Consider the following 20,087-nt stretch of genomic DNA (forward strand, 5'->3'; position numbering starts at 1 on the left):
CCCCATTGACTCCATACCCTAATTCACAGGAATTGTGTCACTGCGTAATTAAGAGTATGGGAATCATACTAACACTGTCCTATAGTAGTGAATGGCGATAATACGCAGGCCGGGCCTGGAAATAACACGATTTCTTCAGTCCAGATTTTTCATGATATGCCAAATACAGAAGGGTGCCTCATTGCTATTCAACAACTATGATGCGCTTCCAGCAAAGAGAATGGTGAGTTAGCAAGAGATGAGGTGATTACGTGATCATTGTAATCAATTATGAGGTACTGGGGATAAAATGCTGAAGTAATTCATTTCTTAAATTAACCTGTAATCTCTCAGCTGCCCCCACTGCCTCCTTTGGGAACTACTGCTCCTTTTAATGCCTCACCCTACAGTCGCCCGCTTACACAGCTGTTATCTCTTGCAGTTTGCAGGCACGAAACTAAACTTGTTCACTGGGTGAATAAGGGACAAAGTTGGCAATAAAGGAGGAGTGAAAATGGAAACTAGCCTCCAGCCATCGTTCTTCAATGGCACAGATTAGAATTATAACAGATACGTTTTAGCAGGGATAATACTAATTTGTATTCATTCTTTTCAGAAGATAATGAAATTAACTATTTTTGTGACAAAAAGGATTTGCAACAATTGTACTTTCTGAAAAATTCATTGTACCCCAATGTGTTCTGCAGCTGCTGTTTCTATTTAAAATTATATGTTTAATTTCAATAACCAAGTACAATCTCAAATGTAACTAAATCTCCCTAGGCAAAGGGCAATATTCTTTACTCAAGAATATATTTTCTTTTGATGCTTCATATATCTTAGTTGAAATTCAGCATTAGAAGTTAAAAAGAAACCTGAAATAACAATCAAGCTTGAACACAATATACTCTGTCAAGGTGTTATATCCACTTGCACAATAATTAAATACTTTCAAGGAATTAATCAGTGACTTAACTGTGGGTATTAAAACAACAATGCACTGCCACATTGGATTGGACCTAAAGCTGCTACTTTGTAATGTCACAAATAGCACAGTGGCCATTTTATTAGCTACAGGAGAGGAACCTTGTGTGGTTTTCTTTTGCTGCTGCCCAGGCACTTCCAGGTTCAATGTGTTGCACATTTGGAGGTACTCTCTGCATATCGTTGTTGTAACGTGGTTACTTGAGTTACTGTCACCTTCCTGTCAGCTTGAACCAGTCTAACCATTCTACTATAACCTCTCTCATTAACAAGGCATTTTCGCCCACAGAACTGCTCCACATTGGACATCTTTTGTTGTTTTTTTTAAAAAACACCATCCTCTGTAAACTCCAGAGACCGTTGTGCATGCAGATCCCAGAAGATCATGCAGTTTCTGAGATACTCAAACTACCCTGTCAGGCACCAACAATCATTCCATGGTCAAAATCACTTAAATCACATTTCTTCCCAATTCTGTTGTTGGGTCTGACAAACAACTGAACCTCTTGACCACATCTGCACACTTTTCTGCATTAAGACTTTTATGATAAAACCCAAAATACTATTAAAATAAGTAATGGAGAAAATGGCAGAAAGGTTTTAAAAATGTAGTTAAAGTTGCCCAGAAATCAAATGATACTGATAAAACAAGGCTGAATTAACAGTGCTTGTTGAGCCAATGATTATTTGTTCAAGTGTATCCACCACAAAATACAGACACACCCAAAGCTCAAGGTGGCACCGTAAAGGTCTGACATTTTCAAAGGCTTTCCCTTAGATACATTCAGGCAGAATGGAACAGAGGTCAGTGGGTGGAGAGGAGAGAACAGATGCTCAAAAATCTAGTGATGAAAAAGTCAGGAATCAAAAGCCAGGAAGAGGGACAATGGATGGAGGGAGTTCGGGATCAGAAGGTCTATCGATAGAAAATTGGGAAGAAGAGGAGAACAGCCTTTGAACTTTCGACATTTTCGTGCAATAGTGGAGGTTCGTGAGCTTGCAGATGGCGCTGAGAACAAGAGGAGCACTGTAAAACAGCTATCACATGATGAGCGCTTAACAGCTCCATAAGATGCGGGTTCTCAATGACAGATTCCACAGGCTGGGTGGGACTCCTGTGATAACATCGGAAATATTCAGCAAGTCAAGCAGAATCTGTGGGGAGACTGAATTAACTATCCATCAACTTGTATAGTCAAGATCACCAGTCTAAAATATTAACTCTTTTTCTCTCCCCGCAGATGCTGCCTGATCCACAGAGCATTTAGATCATAAGACATACATTCAGTCCACCTAGTCTGCTCTGCCATTCTACCAAGGCTGAATTTGTATTCCTCTCAACCCCATTCTCCTGTATTCTTCCCATAACTTGACACTCTTACTAAATAAAAACCTATCAACCTCTGCTTTAAATATACCCAATGACATGGCCTCCAAGTTTACAGAACTAGACTGTATACAGGGATTCATCCTTGGATCTGAATGAAAATGCCACAGCCATCACCAACTTGATCAAAATCCGCATGGGTGAAAGTGTCTTCAAGAAAATTCCGAGTGTTCCCAAGCCAAAAGTCCTGGATGAACTAAGAGATTCACAGTTCGTTGGGGGCTAGATCTATGGTGTTCAAGACCAGTAATCCACAATCCTACAAGAAATCCTGGCACAATCTATGGAAAGGCATTGTGAGAGCAAAAATGAAATCCTGTATGAAGTCAGAGATGCAATCGAATGTACAACGATTGCGGCAGGGTTTGCATGGCATTATTTCCTGTAAGGCAAAACCTAATGGCATAAATGGTAGTGATGTTTCATCCCCCTGATAAGTTCGACGGCTTTTATGCACGCTTTGAAAGGGAGAATAAAACTACAATTGTACAAATCCCCACAGCATCCGGTGACCCTGTGATCTCTGTCTTAGAGGCCAACAACAGAACATCCTTCATGAGGGTGAATACACACGAGGCATCAAACTCCGACGCTGTACTTGGCCAAGTATTGAAAATGTGTTGATCAACTGCCTGGAATTTTCAACCTCTCAGAGTTGCAGCCTGTGGGAATTCCACTTTCCATTCCAAAATCTCAATCCATGGCGTCCTCTACTGTCGTGATGAGGCCACACTCAGGTTGGAGGACCACCACCTTATATTCCATTTGGGTAGCCTCCAACCTGATGCCTGGAACATCAATTTCTCAAACTTCCAGTAATGCCCCCCAACCCACCCCCCCTCACCATTCCTCATCCCCCTTTCCCTCTCACTTTATCTCCTTGCTCGCCCATCGCCTTCCTCTGGTGCTCCTCCCCACTTTTCTTACTTCCACAGCATTCTGTCCTCTCCTATCAGACTCCCCCTTCTCCAGTCCTGTATCTCTTTCACCAATCAACCTCCCAAGTTCACTTACCACCTTGTGTTTCTCTCTCTCCCCCCCCATCTTTTAAATCTGCTCCTCATCTTTTTCTCTCCAGCCCTGCTGAAGGGTTTCGGCCCGAAACACTGACTGATGTACATTTTTTCCATAGATGCAGCCTGGTCTGCTGAGTTACATACACAGAACATAGAATAGTACAGGCCCTTCAGCCCACAGTGTTGTACTGACCCTCAAACCCTGCCTCTCATATTACCCCCCACCTTAAATTCCTCCATGTAACTATCTAGTAGTCTCTTAGACTTCACTAGTGTGTCTGCCTCCACCACTGACTCAGCCACTGCATTCCACGCACCAACCACTGTCTGAGCAAAAAACCTTCCTCTAATATCCCCCTGGAACTTCCCACCCCTTACCTCAAAGCCATGTCCTCTTGTATTGAGCAGTGGTGCCCTGGGGAAGAGGCGCTGGCTATCCACTCTATCTATTCCTCTTATTATCTGTACACCTCTATCATGTCTCCTCTCATCCTCCTTCTCTCCAAAGAGTAAAGCCCTAGCTCCCTTAATCTCTGATCATAATGCATACTCTCTAAACCAGGATCCTGGTAAATCTCCTCTGTACCCTTTCCAATGCTTCCACATCCTTCCTATAGTGAGGCAACCAGAACGGGACACAGTACTCCAAGTGTGGCCAAACCAGATTTTTATAGAGCTGCATCATTACATCGCGACTCTTAAACTCTGTCCCTCGACTTATGAAAGCTAACACCCCATAAGCTTTCTTAACTACCCTATCCACCTGTGAGGCAACTTTCGGGGATCTGCGGACATGTAACCCCAGATCCCTCTGCTCCTCCACACTACCAAGTATCCTGCCATTTACTTTGTACTCTGCCTTGGAGTTTGTCCTTCCAAAGTGTACCACCTCACACTTCTCCGGGTTGAACTCCATCTGCCACTTCTCAGCCCACTTCTGCATCCTATCAATGTCTCTCTGCAATCTTCAACAATCTTCTACACTATCTACAACACCACCAACCTTTGTGTCATCTGCAAACTTGCCAACCCACCCTTCTACCCCCACATCCAGGTCGTTAATAAAAATCACGAAAAGTAGAGGTCCCAGAACAGATCCTTGTGGGACACCACTAGTCACAATCCTCCAATCTGAATGTACTCCCTCCACCACGACCCTCTGCCTTCTGCAGGCAAGCCAATTCTGAATCCACCTGGCCAAACTTCCCTGGATCCCATGCCTTCTCACTTTCTGAATAAGCCTACTGTGTGGAACCCTGTCAAATGCCTTACTAAAGTCCATGTAGATCACATCCACTGCACTACCCTCATCTATATGCCTGGTCACCTCCTCAGAGAACTCTATCAGGCTTGTTAGACACGATCTTCACAAAGCCATGCTGACTGTCCCTGATCAGACCATGATTCTCTAAATGCCCAGAAATCCTATCTCTAAGAATCTTTTCCAACAGCTTTCCCAGCACAGACGTAAGGCTCACTGGTCTATAATTACCTGGACTATCCCTACTATCTTTTTTGAACAAGGGGACAACATTCGCCTCCCTCCAATCCTCCGCTACCATTCCTGTGGACAACAAGGACATAAAGATCTTAGCCAGAGGCTCAGCAATCTCTTCCCTCGCCTCGTGGAGCAGCCTGGGGAATATCCCGTCAGGCCCCGGGGACTTAGCCGTCCTAATGTATTTTAACAACTCCAACACCTCCTCTCCCTTAATATCAACATGCTTCAGAACATCAACCTCACTCATATTGTCCTCACCATCGTCAAGTTCCCTCCCATTGGTGAATACCGAAGAGAAGTATTCATGGAAGACCTCGCTCACTTCCACAGCCTCCAGGCACATCTTCCCACCTTTATCTCTAATCGGTCCTACCTTCACTCCTGTCATCCTTTTTTTCTTCACATAATTGAAGAATGCCTTGGGGTTTTCTTTTACCCTACTTGCCAAGGCCTTCTCAAGCCCCCTTCTTGCTCTTCTCAGCCCCTTCTTAAGCTCCTTTCTTGCTTTCCTATATTCTTCAATAGACCCATCTGATCCTTGCTTCCTAAACCTCATGTATGCTGCCTTCTTCCGCCTGACTAGATTTTCCACCTCACTTGTCACCCATGGTTCCTTCACCCTACCATTCTTTATCTTCCTCACTGGGACAAATTTATCCCTAACATCCTGCAAGAGATCTCTAAACATCGACCACATGTCCATAGTACATTTCTCTGCAAAAACATCATCCCAATTCACAACCGCAAGCTCTAGCCTTATAGCCTCATAAATTTGCCCTTCCCCAATTAAAAATTTTCCTGTCCTCTCTGATTCTATCCTTTTCCATGATAATGCTAAAGGCCAGGGAGCGGTGGTCACTGTCCCCCAGATGCTCACCCACTGAGAGATCTGTGACCTGACCCAGTTCATTACCTAGTACTAGATCTAGTATGGCATTCCCCCTAGTCGGCCTGTCCACATACTGTGACAGGAATCCGTCCTGGACACACTTAACAAACTCTGTCCCATCTAAACTCTTGGAACTAATCAGGTGCCAATCAATATTAGGGAAGTTGAAGTCATCCATGATAACAAACCTGTTATTTTTGCACCTTCCCAAAATCTGCTTCCCAATCTGCTCCTCTGTATCTCTGCTGCTACCAGGGGGCGTATAGAATACCCCTAATAAAGTAACTGCTCCTTTCCTGTTCCTGACTTCCACCCATACTGACTCAAAAGAGGATCCTGCTACATTACCCAACCTTTCTGCCGCTGTAATAGTATCCCTGACCAGTAATGCCACCCCTCCTCCCCTTTTTCCGCACTCTCTATCCCTTTTAAAGCACTGAAATCCAGGAATATTGAGAATCCATTCCTGCCCTGGTGCCAGCCAAGTCTCTGTAAAGGCCACCACCTCATAATTCCATGTATGTATCCAAGCTCTCCGTTCATCACCTTTGTTCCTGATGCTTCTTGCATTGAGGTACACACATTTCAGCCCTTCTACCTTACTACCTTTACACCATTTATTCTGCTTCTCTTTCCTCAAAGCCTCTCTGTATATTAGATCTGGCCGGCCTACTCCATGCACTTCTTTCACTGCTCTATCGGTCCGGGTCCCATCCCCATTGCAAATTAGTTTAAACCCTCCCGTACCATGCCAGCGAACCTACCTGCAAGGATATTGCTCCCCCTCGATTTCAGGTGCAACCCATCCAATCTGTACAGGTCCCACCTTCCCCAGAAGAGATCCCAATTATCCAAAAATCTAAAACCCTGCTCCCTGCACCAACTCCTCAGCCACGCATTCAACTGCCATCTCCTCCAATTGTTACCATCACTGTCACGTAGCACTGGCAGCAATCCTGAGAACGCCACCTTTGAGGTCCTGTTCTTCAGCCTTCTGTCTAGTTCCCGAAACTCACACTTCAGGACCTCATCCCTCTTCCTGCCTATGTCGTTGGTTCCTACATGTGTCACGACTTCTGGTTGCTTTCCCTCTCGTACCAGGATGTTGTGCACCCGGTCAGAGACATCCCGGACCCTGGCACCCAGGAGGCAACAAACCATGCGGGTGTCCTTCTCATGTCCACAAAATCTCCTGTCTGCTCCCCTGACTATAGAGTCTCCAATGACGACAGCTCTCCTCTTCTCCGTCCCACCCTTCTGCACCACCGGGTCAGACTCAGTGCCTCCAGCATTTTGTGTGTGTTGCTTGGACTTCCAGCATCTGCAGATTTTCCCTTGCCTGTGGTTTCCCACCTGCTTCAAAAGGGCAGTAAGCATACCAGTGCCCAAGCTGCCTCAATGCCTACTGCCTGGTAGCACTCTCATCTACTGTGATGAAGTGCTTTGAGAGATTGGCTATGGCTAATATTAACTCCTGCCTGAGCACAGACCTGGACCTGCTGCAGTTCACCTACGGTAACAAGTCTACAGCAGGTGCAATCTCACTGGCACTCTGGTCTGCTTTGGAGCACCTGACAATAGCAAAACATAAATTGAGCTGCTGTTTATCAATTATAATTCAACATTCAGCATCATCCCCTCAGTATAAACCAAAAGCTTCAAAACCTGCAGCTCTGTAATTGGACCCTCAACTTCATTATCACGAGACCAGTCAAAGCAGATCAGTGATAACATCTCCTCCTCGTTAACAGTCAAACCAGGCATACCTGAAGGACATGTGCTTAACCCATTGCTCCGATTTCTCTACACTTATGACTGTGTGACTAGGCAAAGCTCAGACTCCATTTTTAAATTCGCTTGTGACACCACTGTTGTTGGCAGCATCTCAGATGGCAGCGAGGGAGCATGCAGGAGAGAGGATGGCTGGTTGAATGGAGTCACAACAACAACCTCACAGTCAATGTCAGCAAGAACAAGGAATTAATTGTGGACTTCAGGAAGGGGAAATCAGAACACACACTAGATTTCATTGAGAGGCCAGCGGTGGAAAGGGTGAGCAGCTTCTGGTTATCACAATCTCAGAGTATCTATCTTGGGCCCAACATATTGATACAAGTACAAAGAAGGCAGGCCAACAACTCTACTTCTTAGGAGTTTGAAGAGCTTTGGTATGTCACCAAAGACTCTTTGCAAATGTCTATAGATGTATGGTGGACAGCATTTTGGCTGGTTGCACCAGCCTGGTACGAGGGTTCCAAATCACAGGATCGCAAGAGTAGGCAGAGGGTTGTAAACTCAGCCAGCTCGATCACAGGTACAACCCTCCTCACCCTCGGGAACACCTTTAGGAGGCTGTGCTTCAAGAAGGCAGATTCCATCACTGAGGACTCTCACGAACTACAGCAAGCTCCCTTCTCATTACTGCCATCAGGGAGTAAGTACAAGAGCTCGAAGATCCACCTTCAGAGATTTAGAAACAGTTTATCCCCTTTGCCAACAGATTTCTGAGCCGTCCATGAACCCATGGACCCTACTTCATTATCCCTTTCTTTGCATGACTTATTCTGCAATTTACAGCAATTTAATTTCTTTCTGCTTATACTGCTGCTGTAAGACAACAAATTTCACAACTTATGATAATAAACCAGATTCTGATCTTGCCAAGATTTTCTATGTTTGTTTAAGTGATTTTTTCAGGTTTGGCTAGCAGCTTAATCTAGGGGAAGACAGCCTCCGGCCCAGCCAAACTTGAGAAATCTTGTTTGGGTGGATGCTGCATGATGTGTTCCCCGTTACAAATCAGTACCACGAAATAACAAACAATACACAATATGCAATTAAATGATTGAGCTTTATAATTCTTAATTTGACTATGTGGTTTGTAAAGAAGCAAAAAAGGAATAGGGCCCATTCTCATGAAACAGTCTAATGTGCAACGTTGGAGCTCACTGTTCCATCCATTTGTTCCCCTCAACCTCCTCCAAGCGTCACCGACCCTCGGCCCCTCGTTCCAAGTCCACTCCGCCTGGCGGTCTACCAACTCTCCCCACTCGCGTCTTCTCTCTTCATCTCTCGCCGATGAAAGATCGCGAATCCCTTCCCTCAGACCCACAAGAAAGAACCAACATGCCTCTCATTGGATGGCACACATTCCAACCCCCCGTTATCTCTAGTCATAACCCAAACATTGCTGCTGCAGAGAAACCATTACATTAGCAGTGAAACATTACAGAGAGGCCATTACATTAACGGTGAAACCTTACAGAATCAGGTTTATTATCACCGGCGAGTGATGTGAAATTTGTTAACTTACAGCAGCAGTTCAATGAAATACGTAATCTAGCAGAGACAGAAAAAATAATAATAATTAAAATAAAACGTAATAATAAATAAAGTAAATCAATTATGTATATTGAATAATTATTCAAAAATGTGCAAAAACAGAAATACTGTATACTAAAAAAGTGAGGTAGTATCCAAAGCTTCAAAGTCCACTTAGGAATCGGATGGCAGAGGGGAAGAAGCTGTTCCTGAATTGCTCAGTGTGTGCCTTTAGGCTTCTGTATCTCCTACCTGATGGTAACAGTGAGAAAAGTGCATGCCCTGGGTGCTGGAGGTTTTTAATACAGCTCAATACGTAAGATTTCCAATAACTGTTATATTTTATTTTTGAATTTCTTTTTTAAATTAACCCTGAAGTAGGATTGGCCAGTTTTGTGTTGGCCTACTTGTCTCTGAACAAACCTTCCCTGCACAGGTATGCACATACAACTGAAAAGAACTAGATGCCACAGCACATATCGACACCTTTCTTTGCAGTATTATAAGTGGCGCTTGAAGGACCTTGTTGTCCACTTCATACAATACCAAGTCCCAATTCTGCTGTAGCATTGACTTTTCACAGATAATGTACCACTTGCTACAAAATAGCACAGTCAACATGGTCCAATTTCAAGGCATAGATTTCCTCGCTAAACTATAATAGTATTTATTAAATCATTTCAGTATTTGTTTCCAGATCAACAGTAAGCAATTTGTGGATAATTCATTGCATCTACTTACAGCTTCAATTTTGTCTGGATTGGATAACAGTGCCACTCCCATGCCACCCTGAATAAATACAAAGTAAGACAAGAAGATTAGTTGATGTTCAATTAAAAAAACTGCATCATATCATAAGCAAAGCATAGTAATATTCTTATTTCAAACCATAAAGTCTAGGTGCCCCAGCATGACCTTCTAAAGAAGCATTCCACTCCATTGATGTTCTTCCAGCATTTTCTGTGTGTTATTCTAAAGAAGTAGTTTGTGTTCCAGGAAATGGCCATAAAACAGAGAGAGTGCTTGAGTTTTGAGAATCAGATTATGAAGACTGAAAACTCCAATTCATTCTCTCCTGCACCATTGCTCCATTTTCTTAGTTATGCCATTATACACAAACTGTTCCTCCAGCTAGGAAGGTGTGCCGTCGATAACAGAAGCCTGATGATAAACCCTTACCATTCAACCAGTGTGTGGCCAGAAACTGGATATGCTCAATACCTTACCAGGGAAATCAGGAGCTCAGCAAAAGAGCAGGTCAAATCTGATTTTATGCTCCTACCACAGTGATATGTAGGGTTCACCAGCAATTCAGCCACAATTCTGCACAACACAGATCAAGATTATGATGTTCAGTAGTCACTTATTCTGTCTGCATTAGCTGCGTAATATAAATGAGCCGACTTCTCAATCATCCTGAGAAGTACACATAAGGTAGGGCTTGGAGCAGGGGGTTTGGGCTAAAGGTGACGAATTGAGGGTCAGAATTTTTACACTCAGCTCTATCGTGAAGTTGCATTCAACGTGCACTTAGCATTATACTGGTTATATCAAAGTTTAAAGTTCTGCTAAAATTCATTTGGTTGTCAATACCAAATTTTTCATCAACCAGCTCAATTCTTAATAGGCAGCAATGTAGAATACAATGTTTTGATATGCTCTTCATCAAAAATGTATTCCTTAAGGGACTTAATGGTTGTAAACTCTATTAGTTTGATTAAAAACGGGCATGCCACCAAAGAATCAGCTTTAGAGATAGGATCACCAAGATCTCTATCTTTCAATATCATTGTTCAAGATTACTGATAATGTATCATTGAATTGATTTCAAATTGTATTCTGAAGTCCTCCATAAAGTCACAGAGTACTACAGTACAGAAACATGTCCTTCTGCTTATCTAGTCAATGCCAACCTAGTTCCATCTACTGCACACAGACCATATCCCTCCCATCTATGTATCTATCCAATCTTCTCTTAAATGTTACCATCGAACTTGGATCTACCACTACCTCTGGCAGCTTGTTCCACATTCACACTACCCTCTGAGTGAGGAAGCCTCAGCTGAGTCGGAATCTCTCATTGTAGAGGCTGGTGAATCTCTGCATCTCTCAATCCCACAAGGTTGTGGTACACAGATTATTGTAGGTATTTAAAGAGGACATGGATACATGTTGAAGTACCAGGATCCTAACGGCTCTGGGAACTGGCACAAAGGGAGAGATGGGGCCAGTGACAGATCAGATGGGCTAGGCTTCAAGGGCTGAGTGGCCTACTCCTGCTCCTACGTAGCACCACCACATCCTTTCATGGAGTAATTCTGAAGCATATACATTGTAAAGATGTAAAAGCAATCACACACAGCAAGGCTCCACAGACACGAAAATGAAAACACACAATCAATCTATGTTTTAATTGTGGAGACCAGATCTGATTCAAGGCTTCAACCCAAAACACTGACAATTCCTTTCCCCCCAACAGATGCAACTCAACCCTCCTGAGCTCCCCTAGCAGAATCATGTTTATTATCACAGACATACAGTTACAAGAAAAAGCTTGTGAACCCTTTGCAATTACCTGGTTTTCCGCATTAATTACTCATAAAATGACCTGGTCTGATCTTCATCCAAGTCATAATTATAGACAAACACAATCTGCCTAAACTAATAATACACAAACAATAGTACTTTCCATGACTTTATTGAACACATTGTTTAATCATTCACAGTCCAGGCTGAAAAAAAACATGGGAGCCCTTGTATTTAATAACTGATAAAATCTCCTTTAGCAGCAATAACCTCCGCCAAACATTTCCTGTAGCTGCTGATCAGACTTGCACAAGAGCAGGGAGGATATTTTAGACCATTCCTCCATCCAAAACTGTTTCAGTTCATCAATATTTCAGGGATACTTTACATGAACAGCTCTCTTCGGGTCATGCCACAGCGTCTTAATTGGATTAAGGTCTAGACTCTGACTTGGCCATTCCAAAACATGAATTTTCTTCTTTTTAAGCCATTCTGTTGTTAATGTACTTGTGTTTCAGATTATTGTCTTGTTGCAACATCCAACTTCTATTAAGCTCCAGGTGGTGGACTACTACCCTGACATTCTCCTGTAAAATGTTTTGATACAACTTTGAATTCATTGTTCCCTCAATGACTGCAAGCTGTCCAGGCCCTGAGGTAGCACAGCAGCCCCAAACCATGATGCTCCTTCCACCATGCTTCACAGTGTCCTTTTTCCTCCAATGATAGTGGTGCACATTTCTGCCAAAAAGTTCAACTTCTGTTTCATCTGTCCACAGAACGTCGTCCCAGAAGCACTGTGGAATATCCAGGTGGTCTTTTGCAAACTTGAGACGTGCAGCGATGCTTTTTTTTGGAGAGCAGTGGGTTTATCCGTGAACATCATTCTTGTTCAGAGCTTTTCTTATAGTGGACACACGAACAGAGACCTGAACAAGTTCTAGAGATTTCTGCAGGTCTTTGCTGTTACCCTTGGGTTCTTTTTCACCTGCTTCAGCATTGCACCTTGTGTTCTTGATGTGATCACTCCAAGGGAGAGTAGCAACAGTACTAAATTTCCTCCATTTGAAGACAATTTCTCTTACTATGGACTGATGAACACTCAGGTCTTTAGAAATGCTTTTGTAGCCTTTTCCGGCTTCATGAATTTCTTCAATTCTTCTTCTACGGTCCTCTGATTGAGGACTGAGGCAAGGTGCACACAAACAGATCTTCCTTACTCTGTCAGTAACCTGACTTTGTATTTCTTAAAGGGCAGAGCACCTCTACAGCCCACAACTCCAATCTCATCTCATTGATTGGCACACCTGACTCCAAAGAGCTTTTGTGGAAGGCATTACCCCAGAGGTTCACAAATTGTTCAAATGATGTACTCAGCATTGACAAGAAGTACAATTGTTTATGTGTTATTAGTTTAGGCAGATTGTGTTTGTCTATTATTGTGACTTAGATGAAGATCAGACCACATTTCATCAGTAATTAATGCAGAAAGCCAGGTAACTGCCAAGGTCTCACAAACTTATTCTTGCAAATGTACGTTTGTACATCGTGAACTCTGCTGTCCAGTAGCAGCAGTACAGTGCGAGACACACAAGCCATCACAAGTTGCAATCAATCAACAAATAAATAAATAAATAGACGTATACTAACCAATTGCAGAGTAAATTATTGATAATTATTGATCTCGAAAATCTTTAAAACGTATCCACTAGCACCTGCCTTTTAAGTAAAAGAGAACAACTTCAGACCCTTCCTGAACAGTACAACTGGCAGAAATTTTAACCTGGGTTAGGACCTGAATCCGACTCATTGAATCTTGAGTAGCATTAAAGAATTGCAAAAACTACAAATGTGATTTTGTGTGTGAATCAGTTCCTCTTCAAATTTCCTAGTGTTACACAATCAGCTGAATCTGCTGAGATACCATCTTAAACAAATTGAAGCTTCAAACCAAGTTCTCCAGCGGGACATTCAAGTCACTGATATTTTTCTGTACAGTCAAAACAGAGTGAAGTTGTCATCTAGATTCACAGATTATTAGTGGATAATCCAGTGCAGAAGATTAAAGAAATTCAGAAGGTTACTGAACCAAACTCAGCAAGAATCATTGCAGTGAAACAGAAACTTCGAGCAGTATAACAAGGAGATAGTTCTAAATACTGTGTAAAGCTCAGACTTTGCTAATTCACTGTTCTTGATTAAAGGTTATACTAAAGTCACTGTAGTATAACATTTTCTCTTTTCCCTCATTTTTTACTACTGTGCACAAAAACTGTTAATTATTATTTAGCTTTGGTACTATTGCCTCAGTGGGTTTCAGACATACTAATAACACATTTCAGTCTGACTACTACAACCTGATGGGCTGGTTGATATGCAGAATCTCTTTCTGAAGGTCTTCAGAAAGTCTGCAAAGATGTAACTACAATTAACAGTACACGTGTTTTCTTCAGTCTGAGTCGTTATTAAAACAATCCTGATTTTATACAGTGGTAACCATTGTAGCAGAAGTGTTTGAATTACTTCACTCAAACCTAAAGTTCAAGTTTACTTGGACTTTTGATTGTCAGTTAATACACTTGACCCAATATAACAAATCAATTGGTAAATCTCTAACCTTACTGAAGGGATCAGGATGGAATGTAAACTTTTAAGAAAATTATATTTGCTACCAAAAGCACCAATATTCACAACATTTTGCAAAGAAAAATGCAGAAAGACTGCAAGCAAATGCGTCAATACTAAAATTTTTGTTGGATTAATGTAATACGCATTTTTCTGGTACAATGGCCTTTTATTTACCCTGACTTACACTTGCAAAAAGCAACATAATAACAGAATAAGTGACCTCCAATCGCAGTATATAATCATTTATAATCCAAGGAATACGGGTGTAAAATATAAAATTGTACAATACTTGAATTATAGAGAGTAGAATTAAAGTAGTGAATGTGATTTATAATGATTTACAACAGAATAATAATGAAGCCTTATTAGCACTGAATAAATTATATTAAAATTATAATTATCAAAAACAATGTGTATTTACAATCACTTTCAATCAACTTAGTCTTTAAGCTTACTTCAAATTTATAATTGTCTAATTGCATATTTTTAATTTTTTAGAACTGATTTTTTATTCTAATCACATTGTAAATGGGAGTAGCGATGGAACATTGAACGCACCTAGATTTAATTACCTGTCCTCCCCTTTGAAATAGTCATTTTTGTATCTCATGCATCTCAAGGCCAGTATTTATTGATTCATCAGCTGAGGGACAATGAGAGCTGGCAATCAGGAGGAGGGTTCTTTTTCCATGTTGACATGACATCAGGAGAGATCACTAGATCTGGAGTCAATGTTGATGACTCCAAGCAATACTTCCTCCTTCCAGTATACTATTGGGCCATCACTTCTGGTGAATCTGTTACACTGATGGGATAAGACATATTAAAGGATTGTGATGGACATTTTCTATCATGTATGATTCCATTAGTACAACTATGTCAAGCTGTTGGACAACTCTCCCAATTCAGATAATTTCCCCCAGATGTCTGAGAGGAGAATTTTGGACAGTTATCTAGGCTAGGAGCAAATTTTTCATGTCTTAATTTAGCACCTTTGTAATTGGCATGTGGTCTGTCTAGCTTTATACATTCTCTATTTAAACATAGCAGTAATGGTATAACTGTGGGCATTTAAGAACCAACCCCACTGGCTGGATCAAGAATCGTTCATAGGCCAGATTGGTTATGAAAGGCAGACTTGTTCCCCTGAACAATATTAATCAGCCAAACAGTTTTTGAGGACAACACTTGTCACTAATTCAAAGCTGTACATTTGCACCCTAAACATTTCATTTCCTCTTCTGAAAGATGAACCTAGAGGAGAGGAGGTCATTACTGAAATGTCAAGAGAAAAGATATATAAAGATTCTGACCAGTGCGTAAGATCATGTTTTTTTGCCATTACAGTGGAAAAATACACAGCTATTGATCACACAGAGGGGACCTGGTGCTTCCAACAACATTAATTACCAAGCTACCTACCAAAAATGACTCTATTGGAGGCAACTAAGTAAGATGGATCTGTCACAACAATCTGACAAGTATTTGATTGGCCAGGATTATAAAACATTGTTTGGACATTTATTTTGATGTACCTTCAATTTTATCAGCTCACCCTGAAGTTAGAATTAGATTTAGAATCAGATTTAATATCATGACATATGTCGTGAAATTTGTTGCTTTGTGGCAGCAGTAAAAAACTATAAATTACAATAAAAAGTATATATAAAAATAATTGAAATAAGTAGCGCTAAAAGAGAGGGAAAATATTGAGGAAGTATTCATGGTTGTTTTTGTCCATTCAGAAATTTGATGGAGGGGAAGAAACTGTTCCTGAAATGTTGAGTGTGTGTCTTCAGGCTCTTGTACCACCTCCTTGATGGTAGCAATGAGAAGAGGGCCTGTCCTAGGTGATGCTGGTCCTAAATGATAGATGCAGCCTTTTTGAGGCATCACCTGTTAAAGGTGTCTTGGATGCTGGGGAGGTTAGTGTCCACAATGGAGCTGCCTGAGTTTACAATTTTCTGCAGCTTGTTTCAATCCTGTGCAGTGGCTCCTCCATACCAGATGGTGATACAATCAGTTAGGATGCTCTCCATGGTACATCTGTGAAAATTTGTGACCGTCTTTGCTGACATTAATGAATTATAGCTGCTGTTCTGCGTTCTTTGTAATTGTATCAATATGTTGGACCCAGGATAGATCCTCAGGAGATGTTGACACCCATGAAGCTAAAACTGCTCATCTTTTCCACTTCCAATCCCTCTATGAGGACTGGTGTATGTTCCCTCAACTTACCCTTCCTGACGCCCACAATCAATTCCTTGGTCTTAGTGACGTTAAGTGCAAAGTTGTTGCTACAACCCACTCAACTAGCTGATCTCACTTTGATTGCCTCTTCATCACCATCTGAAATTCTGGCAACAACAGAGGTGGTGTTGGCAATTTTAGATGCCACTTGAACTGTGCCTAGCCACACGGTTGTGGATGTAGAGAGAGTAGAGCAGTAGGTTAAGCATGCATCCTTGAGGTGTGCCAGTGTTGACAGTCAGTGAGAAGTATATGTTATGGTCTCCCGGTGAGTAAGTCAAGGATCCAATTGCAGAAGAAGGTACAGAGGCTCAGGTTTTGGAGTTTTTTTGATTAAAACTGAGGGTATGATTGTGTTGAACACTGAGCTGTAGTCATTAAACAGCAGTCAGACATACTGTAAGTATTACTATTGTCCAGGTGATTCAAGGCCACGTGGACAGCCAGTGAAATAGGCAGGAGGAGAGATGGCAGCGCGACACAGCTCGCAGCAGCCCCTCCGATGGTGATATGTGTTATTTGTCAAGTAATTTGCCAACCCGACGTTGGCGTGTAACATCATTTACACCATTGGGCACAGGAGTACATTCAGCCAGAGACTCATTCCACTGGGATGTAGCACTGAGCATCATGGGAAGTCATTCCTGCCTGTGGCCATCATACTTTGCAGCTCCTCCCTTGGAGGGTTGGACACGCTGGGCCAATGGGCTGGTCCTGGACTTATTTTCGTCTGGCATGGTTTACATATTATTTGATTGTTTGTGGTTTTGTATTGCTATGTTTGTACTCTGTTCTTGGTTGGTGCAGCTGTAACGAAACTCAATTTCCCTCGGGATCAATAAAGTGTGTCTATCTATCCATCTAAGTAGGGTGCCGTGCACAATCCTGATTTGATGGGGACAGACGTGAGAGCACGGAGGAACATCTGGTGAAACTTTTGAAATGCCTGCTTCGCTGCTGTTGCTACTGTGTGATCCAGAATCTCCGGAGGGGAAGGCCCTGAGTCCTCGGCTCTGCTTGCTGCTCGGCGGCCGGGGAGGTGTTGAAGCGCTCGGCAGAGGATGGTGCTCAGTGCTCGGTGTCGGAGGGCTGGTCGGAGGCTCAAAGTTTTCGGACGGACTCAGAGTCCGCTGCGGTCCAGTGCTTCCAATGGTGCAGCATCGGCAAGTTTGTGGCACTTGGAGGTTCATGGCAGGGAGAGTTTCTCCCTTCTACCGTCTGCGTGAGATGATGAGGCTATCGGAACTTTGAGACTTTTTTTTACCGTGCCCATGGTCTGCTCTTTATCAAATTACGGTATTGCTTTGCACTGTTGTAACTATATGTTATAATTATGTGGTTTTGTCAGTTTTAGTCTTGGTTTGTCTTGTGTTTTTTGTGATATAATTCTGGAGGAACATTGTATCATTTTTTTAATATATGTATTTCTAAATGACAATAAACGAGGACTGAGTGTCCTCATAATCTAAAAAAATTGCCTAGATCTACACCGGATGCAATAAGCAAATTGCAATGGGTCCAGGTCCTCACTTAGACAGGAGTTGATTCTAGCCATGACCAATCTCTCAAAGCGCTTCATCACAGTGCCAATGAGCAATAGTTGTTGAGGCAGCTCATCCTGCACTCCTTGGGCACTGGTATGATTGTCATCCTTTTGAAGGAGGTGGGAACCTCTGACTGCAGCAGTTGAGAGATAGACCATCAGGGCCTGATGACTTGCGAGGGTTCACCCTCTTGAAAGATATTTTGATGTCAGTCTCCAAGACAGAGATCACAGGGTCACAGGATGCTGCAGGGATTTGCATAGATGTAGTTTTATTCTCCCTTCCAAAGCGTGAATAAAAGGTGTTAAGCTCATTTGGGAGTGAAGCATCACGGCCATTCATAACGTTAAGTTTTGCTTTGCAGGAAGTAATGGCCTTCAAACCCTGCCAGAATGTGTGCAACTGATTCCATCTCTAACCTCAAGTGGAATTGTGTTTTCACTCTTAAGATAGCTTTCTGAAAACTTAAGAAGTTTCTGACAACTAGAGAAATGAAGGGCGTGATCCAGCAAACACACCTGAGCTGCAGACCAATCTATGAAAATAACCTGGAATACACCCAAAATTATTCTCATTAGCAGTGAAGTAGGTATAATTTGTAGCTAATGCTGCCACCTTGGTTTCTTGTAGAAAATTAAATTGACAAACAATTTTAAAAAAAGGAACACATACTCAATTTGTTATGAAAATTGTTTCAGCATCTAGGGTACAAACTCAGATTCATATATTCCATTACATACAAGAGTTTTTTTTAAATCACAGAAAAATATTAATTATAATGGATGAAAGTAAAAGGCTAATTACCTTGGTTGAATACTCTTTAGGACAGCCCATATTTACATCAATACCAGCTACATCATTTTCCCTGTATGGAAGGTTAAAAACACATTTACAAAAATGAAAATCTGTGCAAAATACTCTGACAAATTTTGTAATTTCATTATTTTTATGTTCCTAACAATTTTTGATTACTTGTGATTGCAATGTGCAATGATTAACATGCGATTAAGTGCACACTAGACATAAGAATTCTGTTACAAGGCCAGCAGTTCACCAATGGATTGCAAATTATGAGGAAAAGGATATATTGATTTACCATAAGGCTATTTCCTACAACAGGTATTATATTGAAATATGTATTTTTTTAACCTTGGAAATTTTGAGAGCACGTAAGATATTTAACCCAAGATGTTGCTCAGAAGATTTGTAAAATACACATACCACAAACTCATTCACCGTTATATTGGCAAATGCATTGATCCTACTTACATTAACTATAAACCCACTGTCTCCCATTATCCTTCATTGTCTACCCCTCCCCATTACTTTCTTTGGGACCAAACTCACCCCAACGCCCTGGTTTGTTCATCCTCAATCACAGACCCCTTCCAGTGCCTTGACACTCTCTGCTGCAACTAAGATGTGCAATACTTGTCCCTACATCTCATCACCACCATCTAGGAATCTAAACAGCCTCTTCTAGGTCAGGCAAAGATTCACATACACATCCTCCACTGCATTCGCTGTTACAAAGCCAATAAACCACCATTTTTCTTTCATTCATGTGCCTATCTAGGAGCCTTTTATCTGTCCCTAATGTATCAGCCTCTACAACCACCCTGAAAGTGAATTCTAGGCATTTACCGTTCTCTGTTTAAAAAAAAACTATACCTCTGACATCTCCCTTAAACTTCCCTGCATTCACCTTAAAAGGATGTTTTCTGGTTGTGATCTCCTATGTCCTTCCCTATACTGATGAGTCCAAATGTAGACCAGGGTGGCTATTTTGTTGAATACTCATTCTTTGTCTGCAATAAACATCCTGACCACCTGATTTCATGCCATTCAACTCCCCTTCACATCCTCACACCAACCTGTCTGGCCATGGGTCTCTGAACCATCAAGGTGACACCAAACACAAATTAGATGAACAACATCTCATATTTCATCTTGGTACTCTACAAAATTGAATTTTCCAGTTTCAGATAGACCATATTTCCAGTTCCTTTCTTCCTCTTTTTGATACACCTATCTCGCCTAGTTCCCGTACCTCACCTGCTTC

At 41.8% G+C, this 20,087-nt stretch overlaps 1 protein-coding gene across 8 annotated transcripts in view; it reads right to left on the reverse strand.

Moving 5' to 3' along the window:
* Nucleotides 1–20,087, reverse strand: part of dus2 (dihydrouridine synthase 2) — a 151,139-nt gene that overhangs the window by 90,959 nt on the left and 40,093 nt on the right. For all 8 annotated transcript variants that reach the window (XM_063066820.1, XM_063066823.1, XM_063066825.1 and 5 more), the window contains 2 exons: nt 18,830–18,890; nt 9,819–9,866 (listed from right to left, as the gene is read on the reverse strand). In XM_063066820.1, the coding sequence (XP_062922890.1) occupies nt 9,819–9,866; nt 18,830–18,890 (109 nt within the window). The remainder of the gene's footprint in view (nt 1–9,818; nt 9,867–18,829; nt 18,891–20,087) is intronic.

The sequence above is a fragment of the Mobula hypostoma genome, chromosome 14 (genome assembly GCF_963921235.1).
Source record: "Mobula hypostoma chromosome 14, sMobHyp1.1, whole genome shotgun sequence".
NCBI classification, from domain to species: domain Eukaryota; kingdom Metazoa; phylum Chordata; class Chondrichthyes; order Myliobatiformes; family Myliobatidae; genus Mobula; species Mobula hypostoma.